At 62.4% G+C, this 25,047-nt stretch overlaps 2 protein-coding genes across 3 annotated transcripts; one reads left to right on the plus strand and one right to left on the minus strand.

The window, feature by feature from the left end:
* Window positions 1-4,510: 4,510 nt before the first annotated feature.
* On the plus strand, window positions 4,511-13,247 carry NOXA1 (NADPH oxidase activator 1). 2 transcript variants are annotated; one of them, XM_079112830.1, is made up of 12 exons: window positions 4,515-5,335; window positions 6,938-7,020; window positions 7,723-7,831; window positions 8,966-9,100; window positions 9,280-9,387; window positions 10,572-10,625; window positions 11,946-12,024; window positions 12,116-12,174; window positions 12,273-12,427; window positions 12,689-12,803; window positions 12,888-13,002; window positions 13,094-13,247. In XM_079112830.1, the coding sequence occupies exons 1-12, from the start codon at window positions 5,159-5,161 to the stop codon at window positions 13,234-13,236; spliced, it is 1,332 nt and encodes a 443-aa protein (XP_078968956.1). In that variant the 5' UTR covers window positions 4,515-5,158; the 3' UTR covers window positions 13,237-13,247. The 2 variants fall into 2 exon arrangements, with proteins under 2 accessions (XP_078968957.1, XP_078968956.1); XM_079112831.1 differs by lacking the exon at window positions 10,572-10,625 and having other exon boundaries at window positions 4,511-5,335.
* A 57-nt stretch (window positions 13,248-13,304) lies between these two features.
* On the minus strand, window positions 13,305-17,648 carry ENTPD8 (ectonucleoside triphosphate diphosphohydrolase 8). Its single transcript, XM_079112808.1, is given in 10 exon segments — window positions 13,305-13,701; window positions 13,801-13,932; window positions 14,187-14,297; window positions 14,507-14,773; window positions 14,776-15,066; window positions 15,155-15,314; window positions 15,409-15,559; window positions 16,180-16,297; window positions 16,383-16,528; window positions 17,519-17,648. Coding segments are annotated over 9 exon segments (1,548 nt in total). The 5' UTR covers window positions 16,509-16,528; window positions 17,519-17,648; the 3' UTR covers window positions 13,305-13,509.
* Between the last annotated feature and the right edge of the window lie 7,399 nt (window positions 17,649-25,047).

Raw genomic sequence — 25,047 nt, forward strand, 5'->3', positions numbered from 1 at the left:
GTCAGGGCTGCTGTGGGTGACGGACAGGAGGCGGGTGAAGATCTGAGCAGGCGGCGGGGTGGGTGATGAGGGCAGCCCCCACCCACAGCACCCCTGCTGCTTCTGGAAACTTTCCTAGAAACAAGACAGAGAGCGCCAGACCCTCCTTGTGGCCCGAGGTGGCTGTGTGGCTCACCAGTGGGCTCCAGCTTCCAGAGACCACACCAAGGCAGCCCAGCCTCCCAGGGGGGTCCACACAGCTGCAATGGCACGTCCTGCCAGCAGGGGGAGCCCGTTGTGGGTGCAGCAGAACTGGAGGACCTGGAGACACCCAGAGCTACCCCTTCAGGGCATAGTGCCTGCTCCCAGCAGGCAGGCTCTGGTCTCAACCACCCTCCAGGGCCTGGGGGACAGTCAGAGATGGTCTCTGGGGCCCTCTGCTGGCCAAACCTGGCAGCACCTCTGGAGTTCAGTGTCCACAGTCAGAGCCTGCTGTCCCAGCATGGGGCCCTGGATGTCCTGCAGCAGTGGAACTGAGTTAGGGTGCAGCTGTGGCCCAGCAGGCTTTTTCTGTCTGTCCTGAATGCAGCCTGAGGGCTGCTCCCCTGTAACCCCACCACCCATGCATGGCCCCCGGGGGTCCACCTGCCTGTCCATCCAAAGGCCCCTCCCTGGGGTCTCCTGGGCAATGCCCTGCTAGGGCGAGGGGTGGGTCTGCCCTCACAGGGCCCACCCACAACTGTGCCTGCCAGCGTCCCTGTTGCTTCTCCAGGCCCTTGGCTGCAGGAGGGAGGGTGAGCTCCTGGCAGGGAAGCCTCCCCTTCCCTAGAGGGCTGGAGTCCTCCCCAGAGCAGCCCAGGCCAGGCAGGAGGACCCTGCTCCCCTTGGGAAGAGGGGAGGTCCGTGGAGACTCCACCCAGCCCTCCTCAGGACTCCTGCTTGGCAGCTGCTTGAGCTCTGGTTGGGGAGGGGTCCACACTGCCTGGTGAAGTCACCCCACCACCACTGGTTTTGCACACTGACCTCCGCAAGCCAGGAGCTGGGTGTGAGGCCAGGTGTCCACAGCCTTCCTGAAGCTGGCTTCCTGAAGGCCCCCCTCCAGTGGGTCTCCACCAACCACAGGGAGCACATGCAGCACCACAGAGCTGTTTCCTGACCACACTCGGCCAGGTGAGCCCTGACCCCACCAGATCCCAGCTCAGGACCTGGCCACACCTGGCCCAGCAGCGGGCCCACCTGAGCATAGTAGCAGCCCCCACCCAGGATCTGGCTCCCTACAGTGGGCAGGCCTGCACAGTGGCCCACAGAGGTGGCTGTGGGGCAGGGCAAGGCCGGCCTGCCTGTCCTGGGCCTGCGAGGACTCCTGACTCAGAGCCCCTCTCCAGGTTTTGAGCCTGTACCATGGCCCTGGCTGCCCTCCAGCAGGTGCTGGGTGTGGCCTGCTCCAGGAGATTCTGAGGTGGGATCCTGGCCCCCAGCCTGTGTGTGGCCTTGGGCAGTGTCCAGCCACCTTGGGACCACCAGCAGGGGTGGACAGTTGAAGTGAGCTCATGGGTGCATTCCCTGGCCCGCACAGGAAGGATCAGCAGGAAGCCACAGAACCCCCAGCTTCCCTGGGGTTGGGGGCGGGGATGAGGGCACCTAGGCAGTGGCCTCTCAGAGACCTGGCCCCAAGCCCAGAGGCCCCTTCTCCAGCCTGAGCAGAGCAGCCTCCCAGGTGCCAAGGTTCCAGGGTGCAGGACGACCTGGAGCGCCTCCCTCCAGCTGGGAGAGTGCGGGCAAGTTCTGATGCCGCCTGGCCCACGGCTCCTGCAAATGGCCCCAGCAGGCAGTGTGCACAGGACCCAAAGAAACCACACTGCTGGCCGAGGGTCAGCAGTGGCCAGTGGGGCCAGATGCCAGCATCTATTCTCTTCCAGCAGCACCCGCCAGGGCTGGCACCCTGCACTCCCGAGGCTGCACAGAACACAAGGCCCCAGGACCCAGAGGCCCAGGTCTACACTGCAGCGAGGAGCCAAGTGTGAGCCCTGACCAAGCCTCCCAGAGCTACTTCTGCAGGAAGGGCTAGCAGGGCCTCTGGGAGTGTCACCTGGAGGGGTCAGGAGGCAGGGTGTGGCCTTGGCCCCCAAGGTCGCCCCCGACTGGGCAGGAACAACAGGGGCTGGTCTGGGTCTCTGACAGCCCTGGGCTCCACCTGGCAGCCACGTGTGCCCACCATCCCTTCTCAGGGACACTGGGCACCCGGAGGCCAACCTGGGCTGTGGGGATCAGATGACCGTGGCCTCCTCAGCCCCACAGTGGATGCCCAAGTCCCAGAGTCCTGCCCCTCCCTGTCCTCCCAAGGCACGGCCCCCACCTCTGGGCACCAGCACCAAAGGCCGTGGGAAAGGCCCTGCCTATGTAAGGGAGGCTAGCGTGGGTTTCCTGGGTCAGGCAGAACGCACACTTGGACCTTTCCCTCGCCCCTCTGTCCTCATCTGCTGCAGGAAACCTGAGATCGCAGGTGTCCTTGGAGCATTTCTGTGGACTGCAGGCATCGCTGGGCTCCTGGGTGCCAGGCCCGCTGCCCCCGGAGCAGAGTCCTCTTCCGCGTGGTCCACTCAGCCACCGCTCCACATGTGGGAAGCTGGCCAGTCCACCCTGTGAGCCTGTCACGGGGCAAGTGGGGTCTTAAAGAGGGCCACTGGGGCTCCCAGAGAGAAGGGGCACTCAATTCAGGACCAGGGGTTCTTGGTGTGCGTGTTGGAAAGGATCTCGGAACGCACCTGTAGGAGGCAATCAGCAGACACACCCGGGAGAGGGCAAAGGGCAGCTCAGGGAAGCCTCCGGGGCATAGCAAGGAATTCTCAGAAGGAGAGGCAGCAGCCTGCAGGCCTGGGGTGTTCACGTTTATAGTGTGGAGAGGGCCAGAGCCAGGGCTGGGTGTGCAGTGGACCGGGTGCAGCCCAGGGTGGTGGGCGGTGCCCAGGAGACCCGGGGTCCTGGGTGCTCTTCGCATCTCGCTGTTCAGGCTGTTCCCTTGCAACTCTCTCCGTATTCTCAAGTTCCTGTCTCAGCCCCAAGCCCCAAGTGGAGTGGGGCCCGTGTGGCGCTCAAACCTTGGGCTGCGGAGTCGTGGAGTGCAGCCAGGAGGAGGGGCGCCGGCCAGGCAGGCACACTGCTGGCTCCTGGCGCAGCTTGGGCCCTAGACACAGCAGCCCTGACTCACACCTGGCACACGCCTGGCCGCCTGCCGGCTCCTGGAGATGCCAGGCATGACGGGAGAGCGTAGGTGAGCAGCCACTGCCACCTTCTAATCACAGAACATGCTCATCACCTGTTAGGCGTGAATGTGAGTCGTCCCCCAAAAGCTCATGCGCGAAACAATGCAAGGAAGTCCAGAGGTGAGGACGGCCTCCTGGGAGCCTCGAGCTCATCAGCACCTCAGTCCCTCGAAATGGATGGGCAGGGTGGTGGCTGTAGGCAGGTGGGGTGTGGTTGGAGGACATGGGTCACCAGGCGTGACTGTGGGATTCAAGTTTTGTCCCTGGTGAACCAAGCTTAGTCTCTGCTTCCTGGTGGCCATGCCCAGAGCTGCTTCCCCCTGCCATGCCCATCTGCCATGATGTTCATCTCACCTGGGCCCAGAGCAGCAGAGTATCAGTCTGTGGACCGCTGAAACATGGGCCAAATAAACCTTTCCTCCTCTAAAACTGTTCCTGTCAGGTCCTCTGGTCACACAGCAGAAGAGCTGACTAAAACATGACACCCAGCAGCAGTTGCTCCCCTTGATGCCAAACACTGGGGTCTTCTGACGTGCTGATGCAGGAGGGAAGTGAAGTCAGGGTGAGCACAGTGAGCACAGGCAAGGTGGATGCCTGGTGATGGCTTCAGGCACAGCTGCCTCAAGCGGGTCCCTATGCTGCTGAAGGCAAAGCAGGTGGCCTGGGAAGAACACATGGGACCCCCTGGCATGGACACTGGTCAGGGGCAGCACACACTAAGCCTCCTGGGGTTGCTGTCCGGCTGTGAGTTGAGGCCAAGGAGTGCACTTGCCCTGCCCTGTGTCCATGCCCTGGCCCCTCACTTGCAAGGTGAGCACCAATGGAGGGGCAGGGAGAAGGCAGCCCTGCAGCCCAGGCACACATCAAGTCCATCCTGCAAGTGAAGGTGGAGGCTTAGCAAGGTGAAGGGGGCAGTCCTCCATCACACAGATGGGACCATCAGCCATAACCCTGAGCAGAGTGGCCTCAGGTCACAGGTCCAATTGTTCCACAGGGCCACACCCAGCCCAGGGGGCAGGGCAGCCTGGAAGGAAGGCAAATTTGGCTACTTGAGTTGGGTGTCGTGATGGTCAATCTAATGTGTCACCTTGGCTAGGTCTGGGGCCCAGAGGTGTGACCAGCCAAGTCACAGTGAAGGCATTTTTTTTTTAATTGTAGATGGACACAGTACCTTTGTTTTATTTATTTTTATGTAGTGCTGACGACCAAACCCAGTGCCTCGCACAAGCTAGGCAAGCGCTCTACCACTGAGCCCCAGCCCCAGCCCCGACAGTGAAGGTATTTTAAAGACGAGATCAATGTGTGAATCAGTAGCTGTGGAGTAAAGCGGATGATCCTCCACGTGGGTGGGTCTCGTTCAATCTGTTGAGGCCCCAGGGGAAAAGGCGGAGGCGGGGGGGAAGGATGGGACTCCCCTTGCAGATGCTCCGCAAGCCCCCACCTGTCTGCCGGCCCTGCAGAGTTCACACTGGCCAGGCCCATGGCCACGTGTCTGCTCCTTAAAATCCTTGCGGGTCTGTGTGCACAGGGGCCTGTTGGGCTGCCAAAGGCAGCCAGTGTCCCTGGCGGCGCCACCCGCGGGCCTCGCTGCGAAGGAGGCAGAGACGCCAGGGAGCAGCCGGAACCAACCCGGCGGCGGGGAGGGCGTGGCCGGTAGGGGCGTGGCCGGGTCAAATGGAGGGGCGGGGCTGCGGGAGGGGCGTGGTCAGGTCGGTGGGGCCCCGCACCTTCCGGCGGCAGCTGGAGCGCCGGTACCAGATGCGAAGTGCCGCTGGTCCGACCCTCCCTGTCCGCCTCGGAGGAGTCCCGCCGGCCCACGCTGCCGGCCTCTGAAGCCCGCGCGGGCCCCCAGTCCCCAGCCACCGCAGAACCCGACCCCGACCGGCGCCGTGCGGCCAGCTGGAGCCCTTGCCGCCATGCGCTCGCTAGGGGACCAGGTGCGCGACTGGCACCTGGGCACACAGGCCGTGGCGCGCGGGGACTGGGACTCTGCGCTACACCTCTTCTCCGGCATCTCGGAGCAGCCCGCCAGGATTTGCTTCAACGTGGGCTGCGTGCACCTGCTGGCCGGGGACCCCGAGGCCGCGCTGCGGGTGAGCGCCCCAGACCCGTGGCAGAGAACCCTTCCTGGGGGAGGTTGATGAGGGCTGAGGATGAAGACCGGGCTGCTGACTTGAAGCTGTGGTGATCTGGGTGTCCCCATCCTTCCTCTCCAATGCTCACCTGGGGAGTCCCCCTCCAGTGCTCCTTAGGGAATGTCTAAGGCAGTAAGTAGGGAGCTGTGTGTTTGAGGGACCCCTGGGCCAGCAGGACCAGAACGGGGGCTTCCCACCAGGCCAGCTGCAGCAGTCATGCTGGAAAGCCAGGGCCAGCACTGGCTCAGTGGCTCAGGCCCAGGGTAGCGCAGGCCTGAAAGCCAGCTGGAGGCTGGATGTGGGGGACTGTCTGCCCTGTCCGTCACCTGTGAAGGGAGCTTGGTGCAGAGAGTGCCACAGCTCACACCTGCCCGGAGGAGGCTGCTGGGCCCCCTCCACTTGCCACGTGCTTCAGGTGCATCATGCGGGGCCTGTTCTTGGATGTGTGACCAAAAGCCAGCAGCACTCTGCCCACCGCTCAGACAACAGGTTTCCACAGTTGTTGGGACAAGTGGTGGCAGCTGCCTGGGTACACTGCAGACAAGAAGCAGAAAGAACCAGACTGGGTGGGGGAGGTAGCCCCCTATGCTCTGCAGAGCACCTGCCAGGAATACGGCGGTTTCCTCCTCCACCTGCATCTGCCCCCAGTAACAGGTCCCACTTCCAAGTGCCATCCAAGAAAGGGCATGTAGCCTTGGCTCCCAGGTGGGTGTGCCTTGAGTCACGTTAGGCTGACCCAGGCTTCCTTCATGAACCAGTGAACTGGAGGGGCGTCAGAGCTAGGAGGTCCTCCACTACGAGAGAAGAGTATGTGACAGCACAGGCATGCTAGTTAGAGCTGTGGAAATAGATGGAGCCTCCAGAATGAGTAACACCGTCTGGGAGCAGCACGGGCTGGTGAGGGGTGAGGCTGAGCTGCTGTCCGTTGGTATGAAACTTGCACAATGTTTGCTTTGGCTGCTGGGTGTGGTGGGATAGCAAACATGAGCAGCCATCCCATCTCCAGGCCTAATGGCACCTGCAAACCCAGGTCAAACCCAGTTGAACAACAAGCTCTGCACTGGGCCAGATGGCTGCAGTGAGACAAGGCCCTTTTATCACCTGTCTTTAACTGATGGCTGCTGTCCCCTTGGAATACAGGGTCATTTCTGGGTTGGTCTGAGGAGGAGCTATGCTTCCCACGCAAGATGCTGCTCGTGCGGACACGTCTTTGTTCTGATTGTGATTGATATCTAGTATGCCCTTTTTTGTGAACTACCGAAGAAGAATTTTAACAAGACAAAATTCTTGTGTACCCCCACCCCAGAGGCCGCTGTTACTGGCACTGGAGTGTTGTCTTCTAGCTTCCCTCTCTGTCCTCGTGGTAGGCTTTCAACAACCCTGGGTGGGTCCTGGGCCTGTCTCAAGGGCCTCAGCCTACCCAGTCTGGTGTAGGTGGAGGCAGCAACCCTGAAGGCCTGGGCAGCGGTGGGAGGGGCCTGCAGATGGCCAGTGGCATCCCACGTCCATCTGGGTCCCTGGGTTCTGGGCCTTGGCATTCTGTATGTGTTTTGATTTTAGGCATTTGACCAAGCAGTGACCAAGGACAGCTGCATGGCTGTTGGGTTTCTCCAGCGAGGAGTGGCCAACTTCCAGCTGGAGAGGTAAGCACAGGGTCCTGGTTCCTTATCTGATGTCCCCTTGTGTATGCCAAGTCCGTTCTCATGCCCCACCTCCTCCTCTCTCCCTCTTGGGCAAGGACACGGTGGTCATGCCAGAGATGCACAGCAGGGCCCGACGTGGCCCTTGTCTCTGCCATGACTCCGGCAATTTCCCAGTACCTTTGGTTCTCTCCTCATCGCATCTGTAGAGGCAGGACCCTCTGATTGTGCCCATTTCTCAGATGTGGAAAATGAAGACTTTTCCCTGGTTATGTGTGGCCACCCAGCTTTCTGCACCATGTCTGTCCTAGAGGAGAAACCAGGGGGGCCTTCAGGCCACAGGTTCTGATCAGCCTAGGAAGCTGGCTGAGGGGAGGCAGGACGTCTGGTGGGGCTGGGGCATCTCCCAGCAGGAGTTGGAAATTCAGAGTTTGGTAGGGGAAGCCCTCTAGGGTTGTGTGTCTGAGCACTGCGCATGGTGGGAACACACAGGTGTGCAGGAAGGTGAGCAGAGCTGGGCAATAAACTCAAGCCCCCAGCCCCACCTGTGTCTGTTCAGCACCTTGTTGCCTCGATCCCCTGAGCCCTTTGCCTGGGCTTGAGAGCCCATGGAGTGCAGGTCTTCCCAAGTCACAGCAGGGCCAGTGCCCCAGCTGTCCCTCACAGGCCCGCCCTGCAGCCACTGAGGAGCCCCTCTCCCCCTAGGTTCCAAGAGGCCCTGTCTGACTTCCACCTGGCCCTGGCACAGCTAAGGGGCAACTCTGCCATCGACTACACACAGCTGGGCCTGCGCTTCAGGCTGCAGGCTTGGGAGGTGAGGGGCGTGGGGCTTGTGCAGGGCGGCCGCCCAGGCTACCCTGCTGGACTCTGTCATGGAATGTCCTGCACTGAAGTGCCGTGGTGAGCCCAAGGGTCTCAGAGCCCTCGAATCCCATCAGACGCTCCTTTGCCTGAGGCCCGCTGGCAATGGAGCTGGGAGGACCACTCCAGGCCGTGGGGAACCCAGAGCGGGCGCACAGCAGGGCAGGGCAGGGCAGGGCTGGATGCAGCAAGCCAAGAGGCTGGGTGGGCTGGGTGTGGGTGGGAGCGGGTTCCAGCCTTGGCTTGCTTGGTCCCGTTCCTGGTTGCTGGGAGCAGGGCTGGCACAGAGAAGGACACTTAGCAGAGCCACGTGTCTCCAGGGACTCCCTGCTTTGAGGCTTCTGGGGACAATGTGAGTCATGACCATCATCATGGGGAAAACCCAGTGGGTGTGGGTCCAGGAGCCAGGGTCCAAGGCCACCGTGTCCACAAGCCCAGGGGCACTGAGTGGAGCTAGGCAGTGCTCCCCCTGGGCCCAGAGGACAGCCCGGGCTGCAGGAATGCAGGTTCCACGTGGCAGTCTTGGGGACAGAGGACCAGGAAGGGTCGTCAGATCTGCCTGCTGAACCTGCCAGGCGACTGTGCACTGCTTTGCTGTGGCCGGGCAAGCGTCCAGAGCACCACAGGACGCGCGTGTCCCTGACCACGCAGCCCGCCTCAGCCCGCCCTGGCCGTGGATGTCCTTCCCAGGGTAGGGTGTCCCTACCGCCCCCTCAGCACCCACAGGACCTTCCCAGACTTCAGGTGCAGGTGGCACAGGAGGGCATGTGCCATGTGTAAAGTTGGCACAGTCCAGGGAGATGCTCTAGTGTCCAGAGCAGAAGACCGCCCAGAGCAAAGTATGGCACTGCCAGAGGCTGAGTTAGGAACAGGGCATGGCCACCTGACTGACCACGCCTGAGCTGGGCAGGCCACAGGCAGCCTGGTCCCTGCCCACAGCCCCCACATCAGCCGGGCACCAGAAGCACCCTCAGCTGCAGTGGCTGGGGAGCCCAGGGGAGGGGCAAGGGCCTTGAGGGACCAGCTATAGGCCCAGTGAGGTTCCAGGTGTGGGACCCGCCCCCGCCATCCCCTCCCACCTCCCCAGGTGCTCTTCAATGTGGCGTCTGCACAGTGCCGGCTGGGGCTGTGGCCCGAGGCTGCTGACACGCTGATGAAGGCCATCTCCAAGTGGCCAGACAGGGCCCAGGATGGCCTGGACACTGCTCTGGACCAAGTGCGGGTGAGGGTGCTGGCCCTGGACAGGCCGCCATGGCCTGCAGCTCAGGCTGGTTGTAGGCCCCGCAGGGCTACTGTGTGAGGGGGAGAAGCCCGAGAGAGGTGGTGTGGGCAGGCAGGGCCCCAGTGGCTCCTGCCCCTGCCGCTGGCCGGCCACTGAGGTCTGCAGTGGCTCTGTTGCAGAAACAGGCCACCCTGCAGCCCCGTCAGGTCCCTGGAGGCGAGGTGTTCCGGCCGCCCTGGAGGCACCTGGAGCACCTGGAACCAGTGGACTTCCTGGGCGAGGCCAAGGTACAGTGTGGGGGCCCCTCCCCGGCCTGGGCGCGGCCAAGGTACAGTGTGGGGGCCCCTCCCCGGCCTGGGCGCGGCCAAGGTACAGTGTGGGGGCCCCTCCCCGGCCTGGGCGCGGTCAAGGTACAGTGTGGGGGCCCCTCCCCGGCCAGTGTGGGGGCCCCTCCCCGGCCTGGGCGCGGCCAAGGTACAGTGTGGGGGCCCCTCCCCGGCCCAAGCTGGCAGCCGGGGCCTCTGAGCTGGGCGCTTGGTGCTGAGCCGCAGCTGTGTTCGTGGGGACACACGGGGTCCAGTCAAGGCTGTTGGAAGGCTGGCCAGCAGGAGGTGGGCAGAAGTGGCCCTCGGACCGGCTTGAGGGTTAGGGGATGGCAACCCCCAAAGCGGCTGTGGACCTGGAGGCAGAACCCAGGAGGCCGCTGAGGAGGAGCAGCTGGAGCGGCCACGCCGGGCCTCTGCCTCCGCCTCTGCCGCACACCACAGGCAGGGGAGGGACACAGGTGGCTGTGCTGGCCTGCATTGCACCCCAGCCAGGGAGCGACCCCAAATCACAGGATACTGGGGAGAAGTTGCCCTCTGAAGTCAGGAGAATGCCTTCAGGGAAATGGCAGCTCCCAGCAGCATGAAGAAGAGCTACCCCGCTTTTGCACTGTGTGCTTTTGCATTGCCTTAGAGTGGCAATGGACCCTGTGGTCAGACACAACAGCAGTTGGCCAGCACACTATTGCACAGCAGGCCAAGGCAGGTGGAGAAGGGACTTATTCATGCAGCCATTTAGAGTCCACCTTTCACAGCACAGACTGTTACAGGAAACAAAATATTTTAAGACTTATACTAAAAATGTTAGAATTATCAGCACAGATGGTGGACATGGTGGCACAGGCCTGTAACCCCAGCACCTTGGGAGGCTGAGTCAGGAGGATCATAAGTTCAAGGCCAGCCTCAGCAAATTAGCGAGACCCTGTCTCAAAATAAAAAGGGCTGGGCGTAGCTCAGTGGTAGAGCGCCCTGGTTCAATCCCCAGCACCATGAAAACCCATCAGCACAGAAAGTCTTCTTTTTTCCCTTGAGGGGTGGCCCAGCAGTCAGGCCAGGCATGGGTACCCCCAGCCTATGTATCAGAGACGTGGAGGTGCTGGGGTGCAGACCCTGCCGGGCCTGACCAGCTATGCCCCTGTTACCCCCAGGTGGTAGCGTCTGCCATACCCAGTGACCAGCACTCAGGCGTCCAGCCTCAGCAGGTGAGTGCCTTTCCAGCAGTCCAGGCCTGCCCCTGCCTGGCTTTTGCTAGGAAAGAGCACTGCAGGTTCCCGGCCCTTTGTCCCCCAGCCCCAGCCTCCCCTGGTGGGAGGGGGTGCTGTCCCCCACTCTTGGCCAGGCCAGGTGAGGGTGTCCCTTTGTGCTCACGGGTGGAGAGCTGAGGGTGAAGCTGGTCTGGAGGCTGCACCATGGTAGGAAGGGGCAGGGGGTGGCCACCCTGCCAGGGGCAGAACTGTTTGTAGGTTGAAACTGGCTAGATACCCAGGTGCCAGGAAAGGGGCCCTGGCCTCCCTCCACCTCCCCGTGTCCTGTGTGCACCTGCCATAAGACACCCCCTTGGAGAGGTGGGCACAGGGGGCATGAGACTCACTGAGTCACCATGACTCCGAGCAGCACTGAGAGAAAGGGACAAGGGTCTGGACTGAGCTGCCCAGGGAGGGGCTCAGCCTCACTGTGACATGACTTGGATGGGGCAGGCTTTTACTGCATTTGACAGAGGGGCTACTGAGATAGTGGACAGAAAGGTCCTGGGCTCTAGGAGGGCAGGTCTACAAGCTCCACACCAGGCAGAGCCTGAGCTGAGACCCCTGCCCAGGGCCCAAGTCCTAGACCTCCAAAGAGCCAATGCCCACCACAGTCCTGTCCATGCAGAGACAGGTGGCTTTGGGCCAAGCAGCGCAGGCTGACCTCTCCATGCCAGGCGTCTACTATGAGCTAGTGAGTGAGCCTGGGTGGGACGTGGGGCAGCCTCCCCACTGGCCAGGCCAGGCTGTGGTAGGACTCTCCCTGTGGGCCGCCTGGAGCCAGGCGCAGGTGGGGCAGACAGCTCTGGAGGGGCCTTGGGCTCCTGGCCTCCCTGGACAGGCGTCACCCCAGCCTTGCTTCCTGGCTCCCAGCGCCCAGCCCCAGGCCCAGGTAGGGTGGGTGGGAGACGGCCAGGAGCAGGCCTTGAGGTCTGTGCGCGTGTGTCCCAGGGCCCGAGAGCAGCCACGCTCCTCCCTCGGGTCCCGTTCTCTCCGGCTCAGCTCAGTGTCCCCCTTACCAGCCACACTGAGGCCCCTCCAGTGTTCAAACTGCACCTGAGGTTGCACGCTGGCCTCATGCCCGATGCCCTGACTTGGGCCTTCCTCGTGGCTTGGTGGGTCTGAAGCCTTAGGGTGTCCAAGAGCTCGTGGTCAGTGTGCTGATTTGCCCCTGAGGGCCTGGCTTGCACTGGCTGCCCACTGCCCTGCTCTCAGGCCACACCTCGCACTGGCTCTCCAGGACAGAGCCCAGGACCCCAGCCTGTGCTTTCCTTGCAGAGACCTCCACCCACAGGGAGTGGTCCTGAGGGCAGGCTGCTCTGTGGAAGGAGCCGGAGCATGGCCTTCGTCCCTCAAGGCAAGATGCCCACATGCCCACTAGCCAGCCCTCTACCCCAAAATGACCCTGTCGGGAAAAGACGCCCACATGAGCCCTGCTTCACCCACAGGGCTGCCGGCATCTAGGAGGCCTGGCCCTGGCCCTTGTGAGGACCCCTCAGGAGCTGGGGTAAGAGATGGAGCCACCTGCCTGCTCCCAGGCCTCCCACTTGGGCCTGAGGTTCATCCTGGCCAGGCCCTGATGCAGGCCGCTCCCCTCTGCCGCAGGGGACAGCTGCAGAGGCCCCTGAGCCCTCTGTGGCTCTCGCCGTGCAGTGCACCTTCACTGTGGCCCTCGAGGCTCCAAGGGGAGCGGAGCTGACCCACCTGCGGACACTGCTGGCTCGGGCCCTCCCCCACCAGGCCCAGCAGGGGCAGTTCAGGTCAGCTGGAAAGACCCCATGCTACCAACTGGAAGGGACAGGGCGGGCGTGGGGTGGCTCCTGAGCTCAGGAGCAGGTGGGCACTCTCATGCCAAGGCAGTGACCAAACTGGCTTCCCCAGTCCAGGTCTAGGGTCCTGGGCAGGTGTAGAAGAGGGAGCTGGCCACAGGGGTCAGCCCCCCCGGGGGACACCCAGGTCCTCCCACCCTGCAAACCCCCCCAGGGCCATCCCTCATGGCCCACCCTGGGGACATTTTGCAGTTACCGAGCCCCTGGCAATGCTGGGCTCTGGACTCCGCTCCCTGGGGAGGAGCAGCTGCAGAGAGCCTGGAGGGACGCAGCCCAGGGCCCCGGGGGGCTGCAGCTTCAGTGCCGGGTGAGGCTGGGCAGAGCGCGCTGGCCGTGGGTGGCCCGGGGCACCCTCCTCCCTCGCCGCCTCTAGCCCACCCTCCTGCCACAGGGGGCTGCTGGCCATCCAGTCCTCGGCCAGGTGGTGGCACAGCATGACTACTTGGCCCAGGGGCCAGAGGACCTGCCCCTCCGTCGCGGGGACATGGTGGACGTCCTGTGTGAAGGTCAGGCTCAGCGCCTCCTGCCCATAAGGCTGCTCTGGCACAGGGTGCCCGTGGGATGTGGGGCTGAGCGTCACCCACGTGCCCCTTGCAGTGGACGAGGCGTGGCTGGAGGGCCACCTGGATGGCCGAATTGGCATTTTCCCCAAGTGCTTCGTGGTTGCAGCCGGCGCCTGCGAGGAGCCCCTACCCAGCCCTGGACCCTGGGCCCAAGCAGTCCAAGGAAAGCTTGAATAAAACTGTTCCCCACCACGTGGTCTGTGTTGGATTGGCCAGCAGAGGGTGTGGGGTGACCACAGGGAGGTGCCACAGCCCCGTCCCCTCCCCGGCAACATGGGGACCCAGGGAGGCCAGCCTCTCCCTCCTGAGTGCACCCAACACAAGCTGGGGTGCTGCCAGGCGCCCCCTGGGACATGTGCAGAGAAGCCGGCTGTGGGTGGGGTTGCAGGGGCAGCGGTGGGGCTGGGCTGGCCGCCTGGCTCCCCGTGGTCTGTCCTAGCTGGGCCTCAACTAGTCCTGGACCCAGAGGAGCTGCACTGCAGCAGCCCCGAGAATGGCCGCGAGGGTCAGCACCACAAACACCACTCCGGCCACCCAGACGCCATGGCTCTGTGCCCGCCACTGGGCTGGTGCCTCGGCCGGGATCATGCCCGTCAGGTTCAGCATGTAGCCCAGTGTCCAGCCGATGTCGGTGCCGCCAGCCTGCAGGGTACAGGGCCACTGAGGGCTGCGGGGCCGCCGAGCAGCTGCCCCAGAGTCCCCCTTCTCCAGGGCAGATGGGCTTGGCTGGGAGGTGGTCACCTGCTTCTGAAACTCGATGTTGGCCCAGGTCTCCTCACTGAACCCCAGAGCCTGCAGCAGCACCAGGATGTAGAGGCCAGAAGCACAGTAGTCCTGCAGCCACTGCTCCTGCCCGGGGTAGCTGGCCTCCACCTGGGCCCAGGGCAGGGGCTGTGAGGGTCCCAGGACCTCCGCTTGCTCCCCAGCCTGGTGGGCCTCGCACGGCCAAAAGCCCTTCCCCAGCCCCTCGGGCCACACACCTTGTGCCAGCCTCCACCTGGAGCAGGACAGCCAGGGTGCCCGCCCTCCCTCCAGGGCTCCCAGCCTGCTGCCTGCTGCCTTGGGTGGAGTCCCACCATGGCACCCTGCTGGACTGAGGCCCCACACACCCACAGGCATCTACCCACCAGCTTCCAGGGCCTCTGGCAGAACTCCCAGATGGTGGTGTTCACCGTGCCCAGGGGCTGCCTGGAGGTGAGGTTCAGGAAGTGGAAGGTGTAGTAGAAGTTGGAAAAGGCCTGGGGGCAGAGGGGAGAGGACTGTGCCTCCTGTGGGTGGCCAGGGCTAGCCAGGCCGTCCCCCAGGGTCCCCAGTCCCTAAGAGCCCGCCACAGCTGCTCCTCCCCTCCGCCGCCCAGCCCAGGATGCTCCTGTTCCTTCTGGGGTCAGGCGGTGTCCTGGGGCTCTGGAAGGGTGCCACCAGGGCTGGGGTAGCGTGAGGAACTCACGTAGAACTGGCCCTGCACTGGGGGCTGGTAGACCCCGTTGAAGGCACAGTCTCCTGGGCCCTCGCAGCCAGAGAAGCTGAAGAGCTCTCTGATGGCTGCCACGCAGGCCCCAGGGTTGCCCGTGCCCTCCACCGTGAGGTTCTGGGTGAGGTTCAGCCGGGCTGCCGCGTGGACACAGGGCGACTCGTAGAGGGAGGCCAAGGGCAGCGTGGTCTGGTAACCGCTGAGGTAGCACGGGTGACGGACCAGGAGCACAGGGCTGCTCTGCAGGGGGCGCAGGGGGTGAGCTGCAGCCTGCCTGGCCTCCCACCCCCTCCCTGGGCCAGCCTGACCTGCACCAGCCCAGCCAGGAGCCTGTTCAGCATCTGGTCCTGCCCGAAGCAGAGGTAGCTGTGAGTATAGACGCTGTAGTCGGTGCCGTACAGACGGAAGGTAGCCTGGGTGCTCTCGTCCAGGATGGGGCCACTGGGCACGAAGCTGATCTGGGCGGAGGCCCCCCCCATGTCCAGGGCACCCACCAGCATGCCCTCTGCAGGCTGGATCCACTCTCCAGAGGAGTACTAGACACAGACAGGGCACTCAGCCCAGGCCAGTCACAGCCCCCCAGGCCCTGGTTGGCTGGCCCCACCCTTGGGCTGCCCACAGCACCTTGACCAGCCTTCCCAGCACATAGTTGATGGTGACCCAAGCACAGGCACCTTCGTCCCGGCCGGCCAGGACCTCAGCACCCCAGAAGTCCAGAGAAGACTGGCCCAGGACCCTGGACACCGCTGCAAGGATGGCCCCTGCCTGTGAGCTGTTCTTCTGGCTGGCAAAGGAAACCAAGAGCCAGCCGGCAGGGAGCCTGGCCTGGCCTGCCCCCGCCCCAGGCCCCTGAGCCGTCGCTTTTGAGACTGCGCTACCTGAGCAGCCGCATGCCGGCCGTGGCCCCCAGGAACGTGGGTGTTGCCTGACGTAGGTCCCCTGGGATCAGTGCCAGCGCCTCCCCCAGGCAGCCCTTCAGACTCTCGCCAGCCTGTGCAGGGTCAGTGGTGTAGGAGGAGATTCCAGGCCCTAGAACACAGCCCCAGGACAAGCACCAACCCCGAAGGTGGGTGGGCTGAGTGGCGGCCCCCAAAATGTGCCCCGTCCTGACCCCAGGCCTGTGGATGTGACCTTTTTGGAAAACACGGTCTTCCCAGGCATAGTCTGGATCTTCCTAGATCCAGGGTGCGTGTGGAGGGCCAGAGGTTGGAGAGCCACCCTGTGGCACAGCAGAAGGGCACCTGGGCCCCAGGAGCTGGAGCTGTGGAGGCGCGGAGTTCTGGGGAGCAGCCCTGAAGCTTCTGACTCTCGCTCTGAGCAGCAGCTTTTCCCTTACAGGGTCCTGGGGGCAGGACCCTGCAGCCGCGAGTGAGGGGGGCGGGGTGCGGCCGCTCTGCGGCCTCACCATGCACAGCCTCTCCTGCTGACCAGCCCAGGTGCGGCTGGTGCCAGTCAGGCTGGCCGAGCCCCATGGAACCAACACAAGCTCCGCCCAGTCCCACCACCCATCCGCCAAATTGTGTGACCTTGTGTAAGCCACTTCCTCTCCGAGCCCCTCTCCTCAGGCTGATCCACTCGAGCCTGTGCCTCTTCCCCAGCTGGAGTTCCGCCACGGCAAGTCCAGCACCAGGTGGCTGAACCCCACTGACCTTTCACCTGGCAGGCCAGGGCCTGGCTGACCAAACCCGTGTCCTTCTCCTTGTCCGCTGGCCACTGGTACACATAGAGAGAGGTGTGGGAAGAGCCAGCATCGAGCACGATCCCAAACTGGGGGCGAGACTCGCGTCAGGAGGGTGGGGCAGGCTGACGCCCCTGCCAACCTGCCTCTGGCTGCCCTGCCCAGTCCAGGCACCTTGGTGTCTGCGGGCAGGAGGATGTTGGTGGCCTCCACCAGGATGAGGACCAGCACGGTGAGGCCAGAGGCCGTTGCAGTCCCTAGCAGGGCCATGAAAACCCGCTCCTTCCAGGACAGCGCCATGGCAGGTGTGGGGCTGGCACCTGCAAGGCAGAGGCAGCAGTGGATGCCGTGGCCTCCAGAGGCAGGGTCTTCACTCACCCAATGGCCCTCCAGAGGCTTGCACTCTGGATTCTTCCTGAGCTTCAGATGGCCTGCCCACAGGTCAGTGGCTGGGGGCCCCGTGGGCGGGGCCCCCACTCAGAGAGCCCTCTGCAGGAGGCTTTGCCTGGCGCCACCCTCAGGCCAGGCAGGCCCCGAGGGCCCCAGAACTGAGGGCAGGCCTGAGTGGGAGGGGTCTGCCGCCGTGTGCGACCCTGGTGAGGCCAGATGTCACCCTGGGTGGCTTAACAAAGATGTCTCTTTCTTTTTGGAAACCCAACCTTGGAATGTGAACTTGAGACTCTTTGGTTGGCCCCAGACGGCCTCTGGCCAACTGATCAAGAATGACCACAAGGCCTGGGCATCCACATCCCTCCCCCGCCCTCAGAGCCCAAGCCCCCCAGTGCACCCCGTGCACAGGGGTCCCAGGCTGCCCCTGCCCAGGCCCACTGTTGGTACCAGCAGCACACAGGCCACGGCTGCCCTCGGCCTAGCTGCAGCCAGAAATGCCTCCTGAGGCTCGGGTAAGGCAGGACCCCACCCCTGACCTGTCCTGTGACCCTCAGGAAGACCATGCTCCCAGAGCAGGCAGGGCTATTTTCTGTCCCAAGACAAAAGAGGACAGGTAACCAGTCCAGGACCTGGCCAGCATCCAAAACCAGCACCCCAAGCCACCTTACAGGGACAGACAGGACACAGGCAAGGGCCAGGGACACAGACCCCACTTCAGAAATGTAGCACCTGAGGTCCTAAGTCTGAGGTAGGAAAATGGGAGGGCGCATGTTCCCCAAGTCAAGACAGGACAGCCCCTCCCCCAGGGCAGCCCCCTCCCCCAGGACAGCCCCCTCCCCCAGGACAGCCCCAGAGCGAGCCCCAGGGGACCCTACCTAGGTGGCAGCCACCTTGCAGATGCAGGAGGCGGAAGCACTTACCTGGGTGGGACCACAGTCCCTGCACACCTGCTGTCCTCCACCCCTGGTCTACACCCGCCTGGCCCTGGGGCGGTGATGGGCGGGGCTGCAGAGAATGGGCTGAGGCAAGGGATCTCCCACAGTGCTGGGCTTGGCCTGGCAGTGCCCACCCGTCGGGGCCCCCAGGGCAGGGAGGAAAGGCAGTATGCCAGTCTTAGGAGGACTTGAGGGCTGCCCTGGGGACAGGTGGGAGGGCAGGTCTGGGGAACCCCCACACCCCGAGGCAGCAGACCTTGCCCTCTGCCCTGCCTGTGGGGACTGGGCCAGGGCAGAGTCAGGTGATCCGGAGGCCAGAGACAGGGAGACCGGAGGAGGCCTTCCCCTTGGCCCTGTGTTGTCTGTTTTCAATGGCTCTGTGCAACTTGCCTCTTTCCTACAAGCAAGGCCTCTGCGGTGGCTGGCGTGGGCCTGGGCCTGCTCTTCCTGGCTACCTGCCGCTGCTGGCCTCATGGGACTCTCCCCTGCACACCCGCCTGCGCCTCTTGGGTGAACACTAGTAAAGGGATTTGGGTGCGTGAGGCAAAGTCTGTCTGAGCTGATGCAAAACTGTGAACCTTGTTCCCCGGCGGGGTCCAGTGGAGTGCACCCTGGCCAGTGCCTGGTGCCAGTTCTAACTTCTGGCCCACGGGCTCCTCAGGCCTCGCTGCAGGTCAGCGTCCCCCGGGACTCCAGCTGCTGGCTGCCGACCTGCATGTGCCCACCAGCTCGGGGGCAGAGCCGTCGCCGGGAGCCTGCCTGCTGTTGGGCTTGGGGCCCTTGTCGCCTTGACTGGGCTGCTTGCCTTGGCCGTGCGTTCCACAGCACGCACTGGAGTCTTTAGCGAAACCCGATTTTCCAGTGTGTTACTTGTGGACGTGCTTTTCACTTTGTGAGAGGGCTCTGCCCTGCGGCAGGTCCTGATTTCTTTCTTGTGCTGTTGTGTTGCACTCTTGGATCTGGGATCCAATCTGTGTCCATCTTTGGGAGGCCAGGAAGGTCTGGGCCACATTCATGCCTCTGCCCTGGACCCACCTGCTCTGCTGCTCCTCCACGGACCTGCTCAGAGGCTTTGAGACGGGGCAGCTGAACATGTGTGGGTCTGTCTCCTCCCCAGTCCTCCTCTGTCCTTCAGATCACTTCTCTAGTGCAGCCCCTGCCCTCCCACACAGGTCAGCTTCTGAGTGTCCAAGGGCATTGCCCTGTGGGATGGTGGTACTGTGGGAAGGTGCCCAGAGAGAGCCGCCTTCCAGCCTGGATGCTGTCTGTCTCTGCGCCTTTAGGCCAGGCCTTTAGCACTTCCCTCATCCTCCGGGTCCCAGGGGTCCAGCACACATGCCCTTAGACCGACCGCGTCCCCTTAGACTGACACCGACAGCAGCCCTCCCTTGGGGAAGTCACCAGGTGGCCGGGCTGCGCATCCCGCGTTGTGCGGCTCCTCTGGTGCAGTGAGGGTGGTCTGAGTGTCGCCTCTACCCCGCGGCCTCCCTGAGCTCACTCACTGCTTCTGGGAGTCTGTGTGTGTTACCTGGAGCTCTTGACATAGACCCTCACGTTTTCTGGAAATAGGAAGGGCTCCCTAGCCCCTCTGCAACCCGCCTGCTCTGGCTTCTACCCTTACCTCCCTGCCCTGGCGAGGGCTCCTGGCTCCGTGGGTAGAGGCAGGAGGGTGGATGCCTCCCGGCCCCCATTGGGTGAGGCACTGGCCTCTGTGGGTGAGGTTCTGCTCCTGGTGTGCTGAGGCTCCCTCGGGTGTGGGGCTGTTTCTAACACACTTTTCCTCGGTCGGCCGAAGCAGTGGCTGTCTCATCGTGGTTTTCTCTGGACCCTCAGCCCACAGTGCCTGGGTGCTGGAACGGCCCAGCTTTGGCCTGTTTGCACACACGTGGCTGGGTCTGAATCATGCTGCCTCTGCTCTGTCCTCGTGGTCCGTGGATTGAGCCTTTGTGGTCAATCTCACCTGACCCCAGACCAAGGAGGTCTTCTAGCACAAATTCAGTGCCTCCTGGTCACCCAGGGACTTGTCCAGAGCAGAACAGAGACACCTGAGTGGCCGGCGCGCACGTTCCCAGTGCTGCCTTCCCCATCCGCGCGGATGCAGACGGCTCCTGTCGGGCCTGTGCAGGGCCTGTTCCCGTGCAGGGCTTCTTGTTGGTGACTGCTTTTTCATAGCGCCCCAAGCCTGTGCTGAAGTGCTGCCTACTGTGAGAAGTGCTGGTCGTGCCTCACGAGGACAGGTGAGCGGCAGACCCTTCACTGGACATGAGCTATGGTGCTGTGAGTCAGGATCAGTCTGCAATGTGCATGTGACGTGGATGCACAGGTCCGAGGCTTTGTACCCACCTGCTGACAAGAATTGGTGCCAGAGGATTGCAGGCACCTACCCATGCCCAGGCAAGGCTCAGAACGCCCCCCCCCAAGGCACGCCATGAGACCCTGTGCTGCCTGGCCTGTGTAGGAGCTGGCCACAAAGCACCTGTGGCTCCTGGCACTGAATCACATGACTCTCGCTCCAGACAGGTCCTGCCCCATGCCAGGAGGAAGGAGGGCTGCACCAAGGCCTCTGGGTTCTGCAGTCCACAGCAGCCAGTCACACCTTGGTGTCTGACCACAGTTGCTCGTGCTTCAATCACACGTGTTCAATCAAGTCTCCAGGAAAACCCAAGAAGGCCGGCTTCAGAAAGCTTCCAGAGGTGAGCTGGGCATGGTGGCACATGCCTGTGATCCCAGCAGCCCAGTGGCTGGGGAGGCTGAGGCAGTAGGATGGAAGAGTTCAAAGCCAGCCTCAGCAGCTTAGCCAGGCCCTAAGCAACTTAGACCCTCTCTCAAAATGAAACATAAAAAGGGCTGGGGATGTGGCTCAGTGGTTAAGTGCCCCTGGGTTCAACCCCTGGTTAAAAAAAAGAAAAGAATAAAGAAAGCAAGCTCCTGGATGGGCGAGCACATGCAGAGGCGGCCCCAGCCCCACACGCACACCGCAGCTCTCCATCCGTGTCCTTTGTGATAAACCAGAAAATGCAAGTGCTTCCCTGAGTTCTTTGAACCACTCCAGAAAATCAACCGAGCCCAGTCAGAGGTTGTAAGGACCAGATTCATAACCGGGTGGCCAGAGCACAGTCAAGGTAACCTGGGCTTGCTCTGGCACCTGGGGTGGTTTTGGTGACGCAGTCCTCAACTTGCAGAGCTGAGTTGGAGCAGAGGTACCTGACTGGGGTAGGTTGCAGAGTCCCATCGCTTGCTGGTGGGGAGAAGCCCCACCTCTGGGGGTCACAGGGGTCAGCTTGTGTTGTGAGCCCCCACCACGAAAACCCGAATCTGTGCTGATTTTTCTTCCGTATCTTCAGATTTGGTGTCAGGGAAGTGGGATTTGTGGAGCGCCTGGCTCACAGGAACGTGTGGCATGGGAAGAGGAAGGATGGAAGGCCAGGAGGCGGAACCGTGGCTTGGAGACCAGGGGTGCAGTCTAGGCTGCAGTCAGCTACCGGGAGCCTGGGGGCTGGTCGGCCAAGCACAAAGAAGTGGAAGCTGGTACTGTAAACACTAAGACAAAACAGAGACAGCTCTGGGTGGGTCCTGGGGCTGGATGGAGCCCAGATGGTAGTGTGAGCCCAGCCACAAGCCTCAAGGCCGCCACAGAGGGGAAGCTACACCAGGAGGACAGAAGCTGCCTGCAAGGGACTGGTCACAGAAGGCCAGGGCAGGGGGAGGGCAAGATGTGAGGTGGAGGGGCAGGGCCGCCACCTACTGGGGCCTTGGCGGATGTGGATGCAGAGCGGGATGCGGTGGCATTTCGGGGTCCATGTGGCCCAGAAGAGCCTGATGGCTCAGCACTCTGCACCGCAGGAGGTTGCTCCCCAGGGCAGGGGTGAGGGTGATGAACAGGAGCCACCACCAGGCCTGCTTGCCACCTACAGTGCCAAGAGCACTGCCCAGCAGATCACTCCACGTGGACCAGGAAAAGTCCCATGTTTCCTAGTTTAATTACAAAGGCCAGAGGGCAAGGTGTCACCACAGAAAACCTCTAACCTGAGAAACAGACCTCTGTGCTGACCAGGGTTCTGCTCAGACTAGCCACCAACCTAGCTGGGCTTGGGGACAGTGGCACCCGGCTGCTGCTGTGAAACACAATGGAACAGGGCAAAACCGGTCCCAGCACCAGGAGCCACCTGGGCCACAGTCCGCCCCAGACCTGTGAGCACCCTATGGCAGTAGGTGCCCCAGGGAAACCCCCACCGGCCAGCACCACCCGTGCCTGGCCCACCTCCAGCCCAGGCTGCAGCCAGCTCATATGGGAATCAAAGGCAGGTGGTCCTGCCTTCCCCAGGGACCCCAGCCTCCTGCTCGCTCACCAGAGCCCTCTACTCCCTGCCCCACAGGCGGACCCTCTCCTGCTGTCCTGGTGGGATGCTGACTCACCAGTCACTTCTCCCAGCTGCTCCTCATTCTCTGGCCAAGAATAAAACCCTCGGGCTGGGGAGATAGCTCAGTTGGTAGAGTGCCTGCCTTGCATGCACAAGGCCCTGGGTTCAATCTCCAGCACCACACACACAAAAAATAAATAAATAAAAGAATAAAACCTTCACTGTTCAGTCAGCGCCCGATTTAACTGGAATCCACAAACCTAGTTTTGGGTCAGAAATTGCTGATGGGGGTGTAAGGAATCCCACGAAAACCATGCCAGACACGGGAAATCACATAATGGAGTTTATTAAGCAAACAGAGTGTCTCCCTGCAGGGTAAGAAGAAAATGAGAGGAAAAGAAAGGGAAAGAGAAAGGGTGTGCGCTAGAGAGAGTGGAAAAGCAAGGAGGAGAAAGAAAGTCAGTCAGGGGGAGAGAAAAGCAAGAGAAAAGATGGCGGGGTAGCTACCGCGAAGCAGTTGAATTCCGCCGGGCTAACAGGGGACCAATAACGGAGGAGGACACTTGCAAGCTGACTGATGAACCAATCGCTAGCTAGGATGTTCACAGACTGACAGTAGTTGGGAGGCGGGGAAATGGCTGCAGCGGAAAGGGCGGGGAGCAGCTTTGACATCACAGGGGGAAAGGGCAAGGAAGTCCTGCCACTACCAAGAGACCCCCCGAGTGTGCTGAGCATCTGGAAACCTGGCCACAGAGGCAGAGCCACACCGCACGACGGCCCTCTGGTCCCCAGACCCTGCCCTTCTGTCACCCCCCTTCTGCAGCCAGTGCAGGTGGCAGGCACACCCTGTACACCTTCCTTCCCAAGTTTTCATCAGAACACTCTTGGCCCAGGTCCTGCAGACCACTGCTTCCCCTCAGTCCCCTGGGGAAGCTGTGGAACCACTGGGCCAGTGATGGCCCTTTCTGACAGCAGTAGTAGCTCAGTGAGCACTTCATTCCAGACTTCCTGTCCTCAGAGTTTGCTCGGTGGTGCAGCCATGTGGGTCTGGCTTCACAAGGACCAGGACCCAGGTCACAGAGACCCGTTTGCTTGGGTCCATCTGACTTAGTGCTGCACATTCCAAGGACTGTTCCAGAAGCCATATGGAACCTGAGCCTTGGTCAGCTTTCCTGGTTCTGCAGACGCTAACAGAACGTCAGGTCAGTAGCAGGAGAGTGAGAAAGGCGGGGCAATGCTAGGAGGAAGACAAGGACATTAGCGCTTGCCGAGAAATTAGGTGGACAAAGGAAGCTCGGGGTGTCAGCTGGTGGGAAACTGTAACCCCAGCAACTCACGAGTTCCAGCTTAGCAAGGCCCTGTCCGAAAATAAAGTGAAAAGGGCTGGGGATGTAGCTCAGCAGCAGAGTGCTTGCTTGGCATGCCCGAGGCCCTGGGCTCCACCTGCCCCACCACACACAAATCAGGTTCATAAAATGGACCCTGATGGAGCAGAGCCCTGGCCAGGCCCTGTCGGGGGGGCGTGAGGACTGGAGAGGATTCAGGGCAGAGTTCACAGCAGAGCTGCCTCTGGACACGCTGCCCGTGGAGCGCTGTGTCCTTGTCCTCCTGGCTGTGTCCTGGTGGGTATCCAATCTCACCAAGTGCAAGGCGGACAGCAAGGGCACCCACGCTTCCAGCCGTGCTCATGGGCGTGCCAAGGGCACCAGGAGGTGGGGAGCCAGCTAGCAGGAGCTGCAGTGCTGGGCTGGGCCCTGGGGCCGGCAAGGGTGCCGAGGAGGCTGGACTGGGGAACCCCACAGAGGCATCAGTCACCTGCTGAGGGGCACTGAGTGGCCTCAGTGAGGGAGGGCCGATGTCACAGACTAGGTACCGCCGAGGCTCGGGGAGGAGGGCCGATGTCACAGACTAGGTACCGCCGAGGCTCGGGGGCAGCCGGGAAACAGGCTCATGGGGTAGCGCTGCCCAGCAGACCATCCTGCCCAGCAGGATGAAGGGCGCGTCTACACAGGATCCCGCTGCCAGGGCCCAGGAGCAGGGGCCTCTTTCACCTGGGACTGACTGCAGGCTTCGTGAGAAGCTGTGCGTTCTACCCACATGTACAGTACCCCATAAAACGGCCCTTGACTGACCCACCAAGAGCCGCTGGGTTCATGGGTGGCGGTTCTGAGGTGACAGGTGACACCCTACTTGGCGAGAGGAGGCTCTGACTGAAGGTTTAAACAGCATGCAGGGCATGGGGTAAACGCCCAGGTGAGTTTTTCGGACTCCTGGACCTGAACACAGGTTGGGCAGAAGGGCACTGGAACCTGGCCTAGGGAAGGGATGGCGTGGGGCCCACCTCTGAGGCAGGGAGGGGCCCGATCAGAGCCCACCCACGCCTCTGAGAAGCTCCCTTTCAGGCTTGGAGGTGCCTGGTGTCCCGACGTACTCAGGCTGCATGGGTCACGGGATGGGTGGGCGTGGGGACTACAGAGACCTTCTGGGTCCAGACACGTTCCTCCTGGCCCTTGCAGCACAGCCGTCTGCAAGAATTGCTGTCTGCCTGCAGGAGAGACCGCAGCTGCAGAGCTGGGAGGCAGGCTCCCGGGGGAGAAGGCCCTGCACACAGCCAGCCAGTGTGACGGAGGCCGACAACCCTGAGGACAGGAAGAGCCTCATCTCTGGGCTTTGCTTGTCCATGGAAAATGCAGGTGCCCGGAGTGCTACAGAGAAGCCCTGCAGGAGATACCGCTCGGATCGACGGTTGAGTGTCACTTGGACACACTTCCCCTGGAGTGGCTCAGGGACACGGAGCACGCGGCACCGCCCGTGATGCCCAGCTGTGAGCAGGGAAGTCATCCCGGGTCTCACTGGCGAGAAGTGGAACTGGCAGTGGAAAGACGGTTGTCTGACAGGGGAGGAGGCAGAGGCACTGACTGGGAGGGAAGACCCAGGACAGCAGAGAGCGGGCCAGAGGACCTCGGGGACTCCAGAGTCCCATGCACACCCTTGCCTTCACTCCCAGGCCTCTTCCTCCAAGCCTGAATCCTTTAAAAGGCAGGTATCAGAGCTTTGTGAATCCAGGTGACTGATGCCCAGGTATGCTGCTAGCTTAATAGTGTGTTTCCTTTAGAATAAACAAAGCCCAGGGAAAACGCCACTAGAGACTGC

Source organism: Sciurus vulgaris, assembly GCF_902686455.1.
Source record: "Sciurus vulgaris genome assembly, chromosome: 15".
Lineage (NCBI taxonomy): Eukaryota > Metazoa > Chordata > Mammalia > Rodentia > Sciuridae > Sciurus > Sciurus vulgaris.

Bases quoted from the DNA above. Each gene is read 5' to 3' on its own strand.
- NOXA1 (XM_079112830.1), top strand. From the start codon at position 5,159: ATGCGCTCGCTAGGGGACCAGGTGCGCGACTGGCACCTGGGCACACAG. The intron at 12,025-12,115 runs GCAAGATGCCCA...CTTCACCCACAG, and splicing joins CATGGCCTTCGTCCCTCAAG to GGCTGCCGGCATCTAGGAGG. The intron at 12,804-12,887 runs GTGAGGCTGGGC...CTCCTGCCACAG, and splicing joins GGCTGCAGCTTCAGTGCCGG to GGGGCTGCTGGCCATCCAGT.